The 12,429-nt window shown below is 40.1% G+C and overlaps 1 protein-coding gene across 2 annotated transcripts in view; it reads left to right on the top strand.

Annotated features, from left to right (window-relative positions):
- Positions 1–12,429, top strand: part of LOC124173131 (nuclear pore complex protein Nup98-Nup96) — a 121,257-nt gene that overhangs the window by 80,090 nt on the left and 28,738 nt on the right. For both annotated transcript variants that reach the window (XM_046552650.1, XM_046552641.1), the window contains 4 exons: positions 942–1,156; positions 2,160–2,278; positions 6,231–6,435; positions 12,222–12,355. In XM_046552650.1, coding sequence (XP_046408606.1) covers positions 942–1,156; positions 2,160–2,278; positions 6,231–6,435; positions 12,222–12,355 — 673 coding nt within the window. The remainder of the gene's footprint in view (positions 1–941; positions 1,157–2,159; positions 2,279–6,230; positions 6,436–12,221; positions 12,356–12,429) is intronic.

The raw sequence follows: 12,429 nt of genomic DNA, 5'->3' as shown, positions 1-12,429 counted from the left end.
CTGTACTGATGAGTCATGTGAAAGTGCTAGGGGTTTGATGGTGAATAAAATTTCATATGTATACGTTACGGAAAAGAAGGGCTTGCCCAGAATTCATTACCAATTACATTCAATGCTTTCTTGCAATGTAGGGCATATAATTTTTCATCTATTGCCTAAGTAGGCAAATATAATCCTAATAATGTTGTCTTACTCCCACCTCTCCTTTTCTAATGACGTGTGGCATTTCTCTTTCACCCTGCCCTTATTCTATTCTCCTCCATCCCCTTGGCCTTCCCATTTCTGTGGTTCTTTCCCCAGTGCCACTACTCTACAGCTATAACTAGAGTCCTCCTTCCACTCCCTTTGGATTTCCCCCTGTCTCTCACGTTGAATGCTTCTCACCGTCTCCCCACTGTATGCATGTTTGCAACCCCTCCCTCAAACTTGTCGAATCTTCCCCCATCCCTTCCTTAAAGGTATAAAGGTTATGTTCTTTACTACTACAGTCTCTTGTAGCAGATGATGGCGCTGTGAGCTGAAATGCATCGCACAAATTAAATTACTGTTGAAAAGTGGAAATACATTTCATTTCAATAAGTCGAACTTATATAGCACCTGAATCAGTTGTACTTATTTGCTCCTTAGGGACTGAGATTATGCTGTGCAATATCAAAAATCTGTTTTAATTCAAGGAAAGACTTCAAATCAAAGTTTCATCTTTGCTATTTCTTATGCTTCTTGGCTGGACCTGAGTCGCTGCGTAAAATGAAGGCATGGCATTAAGTAAGGTGTGTGAAATCAAAGTTCAACTGTTGTCATTCAAGGTATTCCCTGGTAGAAATCAAGGAATCTTGGGTAAATAAAAGTCTTTTAAAATTGTTCATTATTAAGATAGTAATCTGAGGGTTTAATTTACCGTTAATGCTTTCCCTGACAATGAGCTTTTCTGTTGTTTCTAGGACTGGGGGGTGATGGGAGCGTGAGCAGTGTCCCCCCGCTGCACGCTGGTGGCCCACCGTCCACAATGTCGTCGTCGTCTGCCTCGCACTTCCTCCTCCACGAGACCTCCCCTCCTCTCCTGCCGCCCGTCTCCATCCCCCTCGCATCCAAAGGGTCGTCTGTGTCTTCGAGACCGTCAATGGTACCTCCTCATCCCCTGATTCAGCGCTCCAAGGTAAAAGCTGCTGCCACTGCCCTCTTTACAATACTAGACATTTTGTTAGCGATGTAATGTGTGTCTATTAACCTGACAGTCTTTGGCAAGGGAAAGTATGATTTGATAATTTTAGAACATTAACTTCTCCAATAGACTGTTGATGTCAGGATTTAAATTTGCTTTTATCAAGTGTGTTTCCATGAGTAAGCAAACCTAAGGAAGAGACTAATTTTTAATACACAGACCATTAATAATGATAATGTTTATTTGTCCATGAATCTCATGCATTGGTTATCAGTGCAATCTAAATAATCATATTAATAATTGTCGATGGAATCAGTTGGGTATTCTGAATCTTGGTAATCAGATGTCTTTTCAATTTGAGTTTGAATGCTACTTACCGTTCTGATGCATGGTGGCAGTTTATCACATATTCTTATACCCATTTTGTTGGGTCGTTCTTTGGCTACTTAGGTCTCACAAAATTATGATGAACATCATTTTTTGTTCTTGTCAGGTGATTATGAATAGCTCTGTTCACACTAAAGTTTTCCTAGTTATTATTCACACACTTAGCAGTTCAGAAAATATAGTGAATATGAGGTGTTGTAAGAATATTTAACTCTTAATAAAATGGCTTCCTGGGAGATCTGTCACCTCTATCCTTTTGATTGCATGTTTCTGGAGATGGAATATTTTTATATTAAGATGGGTTTAGCCCTAGAAGGTAATTCTTTTTTATTTAACTTTTACTTGAGTTGACCTGTAAAGCATGAGGAACACTTTGATGTCCCTGCGAACGTGCAAACCGCTTATCGCATCCATGCAACAAAACCTCCAGCAAAGTCATGTTTTCTCCAGTCCCAACAAATTCATTGTTTAGAGGTTTTACTGTAATTTGAAACCCAACTCTCCAATGTATTTTTTTAATAATTAAACCTTAATTGGCTAAGATCTTGCTGTATTAAAAAAAATACATTCTTGATGAGAGTCTTGATTTCCCATGGTTATTTGCTGGTAGACTGCCGTGCTGAAACATCGAGGGAGGCACATGAAGCACGGTGAGCTGCTTCAGAAACTGTTGCCCCAAGTGGAGAACCAAAGTTCGCTCCTGGCAGACCTAAGACTCTTCTCTGGAAGGTTAGTTGCATACTCTTCACTGTTTCCTCAAGACTTCTAGCAAGTTCATTCAATTCATGCATGTAATTTAGAATAATATATTGTTTCAAATGTTATCAGATTGGCCCAGGATTTAAGTACACATGAGAATATGTTGTGACTGACCATTATAATCTTTATCAGGTCCTACTATATTTATTTTAGTATTGAAATGGTCGTTCCTTTTCTTTTGATGCGTTTATGTAGGGACCCTGAAAATAATGCTTTTTTTACGAATTTTCTCTTACAAGTATTTAAGGTATTAATTCGATTTTTAAAGGTGTAACTAGTTCAAATTTGCCATTTAAGCATTCATGAAATATAACAGTTTTTAACTGTTACCATGATATTTTGCAATAAATTTCAAACTTTTTCAACTTAACGGATGGTATATTAAAGAAATAGCATTGAATTCAAGTTTTATTGTTATAATTAAATATAAGTAATTATTCAAGTTTTATTTTGATATATTTCCCGTGATGCATGATGACATATATGGCAACAAAATGTTTGTACACTTAATAATTATATACGTAACTTAGTCTCTATCTTTAGTCTGATGGTGTGTGTGAGCATGTTATCTGTGGGTGTTCCTTAATCAGCTTTGTGGTGGGATCATTTTCTTCTGATTGCTCAAATATGATTTGCATAGTAAGAATTGTACTGAAAGAGCTCCCCATCAAAACTTCAACTGACGGCTCATAGTTACACCTTGGGGAAGCAAAAAGATTTAATAAAGGATAAACAGTCAAATTCACTGGCTGATTTAAGGACTTCTGTATTGTTGTCCTCATGAAATGACCCCTCAGTGATGGTATTCAGGCCGTGGCTTGGCGATGACACACCAATGGTAAAGTGTCGGTGGCTGCAGTGTTGCCAACTTGGCAGCTAGGAATGAAGAATGGATAATATTTCCATATGATGCAAAGGAAATTTTCCCGTTGTGAAATATTTGAAAAAATAATTCGGTAAATTGTCATTGTCAAATTGAATTTGGTACAGAATTGTTGGCTTTTTTATTTTGTTTTCAGTAAATTTGGATTAGATATAATCAGTAATAGAAGTCATTTTGTGTCTGCGATATGATTCTGTATTATTTTCAATTGAGAATTACATAGGTATGCATTTCACTGCCAAAGCATGACGTATGACCTTTTTTTCACTTCTTGATGTATGATTTTTACAATGCTTTCCCGAGAATTTATTTAACCTTTTTCAGGATCTCTACATGTGCTTGTAAAATCATTAACTTGTAGTTACATCATGGCATCCTAATATTTCAGTGTTGATGAGTTTCTTGTGCTCCACTGTCTTTTGATGTGTGTATTTTAAGAAATTTATTAAATATTACCCATTTCTCTCTATAATGTCATTATTTATTTCACATTTTTAATACATACATTTACAATAGTTTTTCTTGTTTGGTAAAGCTGTCTTTCAATAGGAATACCTACTTTCTTGGCTTTTTGGCATTTACAGATTAGGATAAGAATTCCAGTATCTATGGGAATATCTTAATGTAAGAAATGTGATGAATATAAATAATATTGATATAATTTCATTGAGTGTAATTGAGGTGGAATATCATTGTGACACTGTTTAATGAATCAATCTCTTATAAAATGGTAGTTATCTATTGGAAATATAGTCTCATTTTAGCTTTTATGTGAGGGTTTATGTTCTTTATTCTGGAATTTGTCATTTGAGTGGTATTTTAAGTATATTTCTTTTTCCCAAACAAAAATTTTGATTAAGATCTGAGGAGATTTGGAGATGCCAAGGCATTTGATGATCAAAACATCACTTACAGACTCAGATTTGGATTAGATATGAAGTAGAAATTTCCTCTGATTTAATGACATTGTAACACCTAATTTTGAGTGGTTTGTTTTGGTTGTTGGTGTGACGAAATAAAAGCAATAATAAGCAGCAGAGGTGGAGTGAGGTAATTGTTGGGATTGTTGACGGCGGGAAGGAGATGAAATGAGGGGACTCGGATTGTAATAGTTATGGCGGACGGGTGTTCCCTCGCTCCCGAGTATGTATTATTTAAAGTGAAATAAAAATGTTTGAAAGTAACGTGAAAACGAAGTGAAATTAATTGAAACGTTACATTTTGGCGCCGCAACGTGTAGGGCACGACTACTCGAGAGGATCGAGACCACGGAACGCCTGAGGAACGAGTCGCGTCGTAGAGAGCGGGAATTCAAGATGGCGGGAGTGAAAAAATTTTACGAACTGAAAAAGGTAGATTTACAAAGTTTGTTGAGGGATCGGGGATCAACGACCCAAGGGGCGAAATTTGAGCTGCAGGAGCGTTTAAAGCCACTTTTAATAAAAGAAGGGGTAGATATAGAGACACATGAGTTTGAAATGGAGACGCAGGACCAAGGATACAGTGACCTACGGGTGCTATTAAGACAGATGCTAGAAGAACAGAAGAGTCGAAATAGAAAATGGGAAGAAGAACGGGAGAGTCGAGATAAAAAATGGAAAGCAGAACGGGAGAGGCGAGATAGTAAACAAGAAGAAAGAGACAAAAAGTTGGAGGAGACAATGAAAAGCATCAACGAAGGGCTAGCGGCGTTTCGGCGAGAATGTGAGGGGAGAAAGGAAAAACAAGCGGAGGAAGTGCCCGGGAAGATGGTGGACGAGATAGGACAAGAATCCACCTCAAAGGCAGCTGGGCTGGATGAGGAGGCGGTCCAACACATCGTGCGTGAGAGGGACGCGAGACCCAGCGTCACAATGACATCCGCGGTACAGTTGAAGGTACCGACGTTCGATGGGAGGCATACATCAGGACCCCGTGAGGAGAGTGCGTGGAGGACGTCGGGAGGCGCGTTACAGCACAACCAGCAGCACGGATGGGACTCGAGGAAGTCGCAGCAGCAGGAGTGGCAGGCGTCGAGCCAGCAGAGAGAGGGACGACGAGACAAAAACTTTCGCGGCGATGGATACGTTCACCGGCCGGGCGAGATATCAGCTGATCAGCGGCCTGCACTAAACAATGTAGCGGAGGCGCGCCAACCGGAGCGACAGCACCTTGTCAATTCCATGATGGCGGAAGGAAGCAGTCACATAACCGAGCTTGGATCGGCGGGAGAAGGTGACTCTGAGAGGATCGCGAGAATATTTAGGATACGTGAAGGGAACGTAAGAAGGGACGAAGGTCGGGTGAAGAGAAGAAGGAGGAAGGAGAAAAGGAGGAGAGTAAAATTTAAAATGGGGCAATTAGATAGGTGGCGAGAGTGGTTACACCCTGGAGAGACGGTGGAAGGGTGATGTGACAGGAGAAAAGTGAGGGTAAATACATGTGTAATAATTTGATATGGGTGATTGCAGGAGTGTTTGTTGATTGTTTATTAAGTGCATGGTTGGTATTTATATGCTTGGAATGAATGATGACAGTGATGAATGAATGAGTAAAGTGAATGGAGAAGGGGAGTGATAAGTAAGAGAAGTGTGACAGATGGAATAATGAAATGCCGGTGTGTGAAGTGGAGTGAACTGTGTTTATGTGATGGAAAGGGGGAAGTTCAAAACTGAAGGCGTTGGGGCCGCGCCCGTAACCCATAATACTTTGTTTTTGAAGGCTTTGAAAAAGAAAATTGCATGTCATTCCATTTTCTTTTCCAATGGGGCAAATGTAACACCTAATTTTGAGTGGTTTGTTTTGGTTGTTGGTGTGACGAAATAAAAGCAATAATAAGCAGCAGAGGTGGAGTGAGGTAATTGTTGGGATTGTTGACGGCGGGAAGGAGATGAAATGAGGGGACTCGGATTGTAATAGTTATGGCGGACGGGTGTTCCCTCGCTCCCGAGTATGTATTATTTAAAGTGAAATAAAAATGTTTGAAAGTAACGTGAAAACGAAGTGAAATTAATTGAAACGTTACAACATCAATGTTTAACCCATTGAAATGATTTTCAGGGCTTTTCGCTCTGGTTGGGGACCTGGAATGAAGCTGTCAGTGTTAACGTCAGCCAAAGTGGCTTCCGAATCAAGTTCCAAGGGTCCTGAGTTATTTTCTAGACTAGTTCCACTGTCTATTGGAAGGAGCTCATCTGATTCCTCAGGTGTTGTCATTCAGCAGTTCCAGCTGCTTGGAGGGACAACAGACTCTACTGCACTTCAGGTAGTCACCCATTTATCCACCACAAAAATTGTTATGTCGTGTAACTTGCTTGTTATTGTCAACTCTTCCTGCTGTAGCCGGTTACGTGTACAGTAGTAAGGGGAAGAGTGTATGCTGTTGGTTGATAATGTTGCGAGCATCACATTTGTCCCTAGATGATTGTGAATTTTCCTGGTAATTTTATTTATTTTTAGCTTGTGTAAATTGGGTGATTACGTATGACAATAAAAATTACTTCTTATCAAGTTAAAAATCTGATCTAGTCATGTAGAATTTTTGGAAATTCCTCATTTGTAGCCCTCAGAGTGCATTTTATTTTTCTACTTGCAACGCTTGATCATGGGACTGAACGATAATTCACTACATTTTCAATCAATTTATAGATGATAGTCACTATTTTTTTTTCGAATAGTATGTCCCCTGTTATATTTATATCACTTTCCCACTCAGGAAATGGGTCTTATTTTTTGCATTAAATCTGCTGGTCGATGGTCACCAATTAATTTGTACTGCATTTTGCTTCACAAAGTGTCGGACAAACTAAGAAATTGGGAATTAACTGGGAAATTTTAGGCTGAGAAGTACGGGGAGTTTTGTATGTTCTTGTAATCTTTATATTGAAATGACATTGCAGCCAATTGACTTGTGAGTAGAGATTGCTATCATTATTTTTATATGTTCTTGGTTTGGTCCAGTGCCAACGCTGGGCTCACTATTCTTATGCTTTGTACTGCACACTTCCAGTTATCTGGGCTATTGATGGGAAGAGGTGGCATGAATAATTGGGGAACATGAGTAGTACAAACTTTCTCTTTAATTTCTTGTGATTTTCATAATTTACGTTAGTCAAGAAATCCATTATTATGTCTGTTATTTTAGATTGCTTTCCGGAATCATGAAGAGCTCTCTTTTCCTTACCGTGATATTTTTAGTGACCATAACATGATTGTACTCTTATTCCTATTGCTTTATGTAGTACATGGTTTGCGAAAACCATGCTTGAGGTGCATGCGTGGCATGATATCACTAGCTGTTGGCATTTTGAAATTCCTTTCCTTCGTTGGATATTTAATACAAATTGGCCAAAATGTTTCATGTTGTGGGTTCCCTTTCGATACCCTTCACCCAGGTTTTGAGGGAAGGTAGGACAGCAGCTAGATACAACAAAATCGCTTAGTTTTTATTGCAGCTGTTGCCAATCGGTCAGGAAAGGCAGCGAAAGAAGCACACATAACTAAACATAATATGATTCAAAAAAACTTGAAAATTTATTTCCCATGAATTCCCATTTCCCTGAAGAATTAGAATTGGTCATTATCAAAATGATTTTTTTTTGCATCAATGCTCAGTGGAGAGCCGAATATCCGACGATCCGTCCGCTAATAAGAGAACCCCCTCTCCTCCTATCCTTTCTGTTCCTTCCTTTCCTTCCCCACTGCTAGAGCTTCGTGCTTTCAAATAACCATACGTGTCTGTGGATGTCTTTTAATGAATCGAATCGTGCAGTTGACGGCACGGCACCGTTTATGGCCGCCATGGTCACCACGGCGCCCATTTCAATCTGGCCCGGCGCGGCGGTGCGCCATCTACGCTGTGAAATACAGTCAGTGCTACATTGCGGCCTCTCTCTGACGAAGCGACTTTTTGCCGGCTGCCGTTCACGTCACAACACCGTGAAATTCAGGCCGCTTTCAGACGAGATGACACTCTGGCGTGTTCCCCAGCCAGCGGCTGTGTTTAAGTCAACAGAATTGTTACATTATACCCACACTCAAGGTTTTCCTGCAACAAGTTATCCAATAACGCTGTCTAATGCATCTTGGTGAGTTGCCGGAATTACTGCTCGGCATTGATGGGTACTGGGCGCATGAGCTTGTATTTCCACTCTTCTGTGGCCGCAATAAATTCCTTTCCGCACATTTTTTGTTCATAATATCTAATTCTTCAGGTGAGAAAGCGCCTCATTCTAAATATCCTAGGATTGATACATGGGAATCGAAGAGAGAGGCTGTGATAAATTTAATGGCAAATTCTGTCGGAGAAATCACTACTGTGCACGATATTACGCAGTTGCGTTATGCGCGAGACTAAACGAGCCAATTGACCTTGGAATCGTAATGAGATAAAGCAAGTGAACGTCGGTAGCATTAAACAATCAAGGCTAAGGCTTTAATAGACCATGACTCATTTAATGTGATTTTTTCACTAATTCACCTAAAATCGTAAAAACGTAAAATTTCATTTTATTTTCCGATTTCGCAATATCGCGTCTCGCAAATTTCACGGAACTCTACTAATGACACTAACTATTATGCTGTCAGGCCTCGTAGAAGTACTGCTAATTTTAGATAATTTAGGGCATGTTTTAGATAATTTAGGGCAAACGTACCACATGAAAAATAATTACTGCCAAACTAAGGTTAATTCAATGGAACCACCATCCATAGTGAAAAGTGTTCGACATGCCTAATGCCATAAAAAATATGACGTTGAAAAAAGCATAGTAAGGTATGTTTTCTCTCATTGTGTGTCCCAAAGATGTTTGAATTGAACCCTAGCGACCGTATTCATTGATTTCCGCTAAAACACGCTAGTAGGGTGACTAACTTAGTCGGCTACTAAGACCTTTTAGTCACCTACTAAGATATGGTATTCATGGATTGTATTACGTGAGCTACTAAGAGCTACTAACTTAGTATGCTACTAGCCAGCTCGGCAGCCGATACTCGGTAGCGATTGTGACGTTCACCCTGAAAACTCCACTGGGCTTGCCTTAACCGGCCGGTTCCATGGTGACTCACTCTCCCATTTCCCCGTATTCCCTTCGCTGGGTGTGCGGAGTCATGGTTCAGGCAACCACCCCTCCCCTTCCCAAATAATCCTTCCCCTACCTACACACCCACCTCCCACCAAACCCCCCCTCCCCTCCTGGATAGGTCGGTGGGCTGGCCGGGAGAGCCCAAATAACCATGCGTCAGCCAGGAAGCGAGTCTAGGTGAGAGAGGCGAGCGAATATGCGTGTGTGAGGACAGGGAGACGGAGGACAGACAGAGAGAGAGTAGACAGGAGACCGGTCGACAGTGGTCGACTCAGAGAGTGTCCAGCCTATGTGTAGAGAAAGCGCCCGAAGGATATTAAGCCGTATCTCCCGACGCTCTTCGGGCAAGTACTCTGGGGCTGTGGACACCACTCAGGTGATTTCCTGGATATACGTAGCTGAGATTCGGCTGCCTTTTGGCAGATATGAGCCGAGATCCAGCATTCTCCTGTCTCAGAGATCCGGCTGCCTTTTGGCAGATATGAGCCGAGATCCAGCATTCTCCTGTCTCGAATCTTCAAGTTTGGTACCAGAAGAAAAGACAATATTCTCATGGTATCTTGTATGTATGTTGCACTGTAATTTATTGGTATTTGTTTAAAAGGAAATTTTTATGTTTGTTAAATTGTGCAATAAATTAATTGCCATGTTAAGTGTGACAATTGTGTGAAGCCTCCCTTCAGTGCTGTCCATAGGAAGGCAACTTTGGTTGCCTGGCGCCCATAAAATTGAAATTCCTATGAGGTTAGCCCACGACTCAAGAGATCGGAGCCTGCCGAGAGCTGCCGGGTATTAGCTATGGTAGGCGGTCCCATCGGATCATAGGCCGAGGGAAGGCGTGACACGATTTGGGTTCAACCCGCTAGGCTACGCTTGACAACACTGCATCTGACTCCTCCGCGGCGCAGAAAATTCGTAACACTATCAAACAAAAGAAATTGAATCAGCAAAATGCATTGAAATTTTTTCTTCATAATGGAAAATTCGATGTGATATCGCATCTCAGACAGATTTTTTGATTGCTGTACACAAAAATTATGCAATACCTTTGGGAAAGGGTAGATTTATGAGTAATACCGAAGCATTTGTATGTTTGAGATGCAGTTATTGCTTTACAAACGGCCGTATATTTATTGATCATATACATTGCGTATTGTTGGCACTTCCGATATTTGTTTCCATTAGTGTATGCGTGATTAGTATGGAAAAACATAACTAGCAACGTCAGTATTATACATATCTGTATTCGGAAAGCAGAAATACACCTCAATGTCGGAGTAGAAACGAAAACTTTTGCAATGCAGAAATGAAACGTTAAGAAAATAACGTTGAGATAAATGTGTGAATGATACACATTTATTGCGTTACAAACACCTACGTGCGAGCAATTAGTAACATATGTTTGCAACTCCTAAAATGTTAGTCAAGGAAACAACAATCTGCTTCGCTACATTTAAATATTTCAAATATTGACAGCGTGCGGAAATATACGGCATATAGTTTACTAGAGGTGGTTAATGTAAAAAACAAAGCATAATTAACATAACTTCTTTTACTTATTTATTGCTGATCATATCACAAATAGCACTACAACGCACACAACATTTCACTTCACATTTCACGAGCTGTCTTTATGACACTTATAATCCGTACATTCTGAATCAACTGGTTCAATGAAAAGCTTGACTCATATTTAATTTAAAACACTATAACGTAACTCTAGTAAACAATGATAATCAGTTTTCCAATCACTCTGCACACACCAAAAGAATTTGCACTCTTTGACGTTCGAAAGAATTCTTCACATCTCACTTTCCACTCATCACTAATGATTTAGAATCAGTTGATGTTATTTCACATTACCATTACGTAGACAATGAAATAAATAGGCTGAAACAAATTTTTAAACCAGAAATTGTAGCATCAACTAACTTCCAATCTCACTCTCCACTATCACTCGTACCGTAACCAAAACAAAAACAACAGCGCAACGAAATACGCGAAATGTAAACACTGCCGAAAGCTCACGATAAAGTGACTAGAATAAGTAATATAATCAAACACAAATTATAAGCGTACAAACGAATGAAAATTTATAATCGTTTGCTGTATCCCTAAAGAACAACTGCTTCAAATATGAAACATATTGCCTTCGCAACAGCTAGTAGATACCTTTGATCGAAATGGTTAAACCAGTATGAAAGAAATAAATAATTTTGTCGAAGCTCATACACTCACAAATCACTTCACTTGTCGCTTCACTCTTTACTTCATCGTCTATATACAATCAATTCACTTAGGGCGCACTGAATGTACAAATTGTGTTCACTTACACTAGAGGCACAAGTTCACTGCAAGTCGTAGCTTCCTCGCAGCTACGAAAAACTTTCAATTCCTGTCAACAATTACACTACATACGTTGTTTGCCTTACTTTAAGAATGGATTCATGATTCCATTTTGGCACAAATGCATAAAAACTCTATAACAGTATACAAATAAACCGGAGTTCGATCATCCACAACGGCCCGCCATATTTAGTAGCTCCCTTAGACAAGGCCGGAGGGCGACTAAGAACCGGCTACTAAGATAGTAGCATACTAAGCTTAGTAGCCCTTACTAACGATCTATGAATACCATTTTGCTAGTGTGCTACTACTTAGAACGCTACTTGGGCGTTAGTAGCTTACTAAGGAAACTATGAATATGGCCGTAGGTGACTAAGAGTCAGTTAAAAATGATCCCACTTAAATTGAAGTTTCACATGTACTGAAGCTGCATCCACTCTCCATCGTAAATTGAGGCTCTTATGTCAGGCCCATGAAATATGAAGTAATTCGTTCGTAATGAAGTAAATCATTGGCCCCTGCAGCTTCATCATGAATGGGCTCCTTATTCTTGATTTCTTTGGCCTTTTTCAAGTCCATTTGCTATCTCTGATTTTGTCTCTCCACTTGCAACTGGTTCCAGGGGTGGATTGAGCCACATCTCATGGTGCAGCTCCAGCATTCCAACGTTTGTTACGACAGTGACGAGGTGCACCAGGGTGATGCCGAGATGAAGGCGACGGAAGAAGAGCCAGGGCTCGAAGGGCCATGCCCAAGGTAAGAAGAACTCTCCTGGTCTCTGACACTCAAACAATAGGGCTGTGGAAGCTTAATCGTCATTTGATCTTATA

Source organism: Ischnura elegans, chromosome 1, assembly GCF_921293095.1.
Source record: "Ischnura elegans chromosome 1, ioIscEleg1.1, whole genome shotgun sequence".
Lineage (NCBI taxonomy): Eukaryota > Metazoa > Arthropoda > Insecta > Odonata > Coenagrionidae > Ischnura > Ischnura elegans.
The sequence above is the reverse complement of the archived record's forward strand: the minus strand, read 5'-3'. Positions and strand labels throughout refer to the sequence as shown.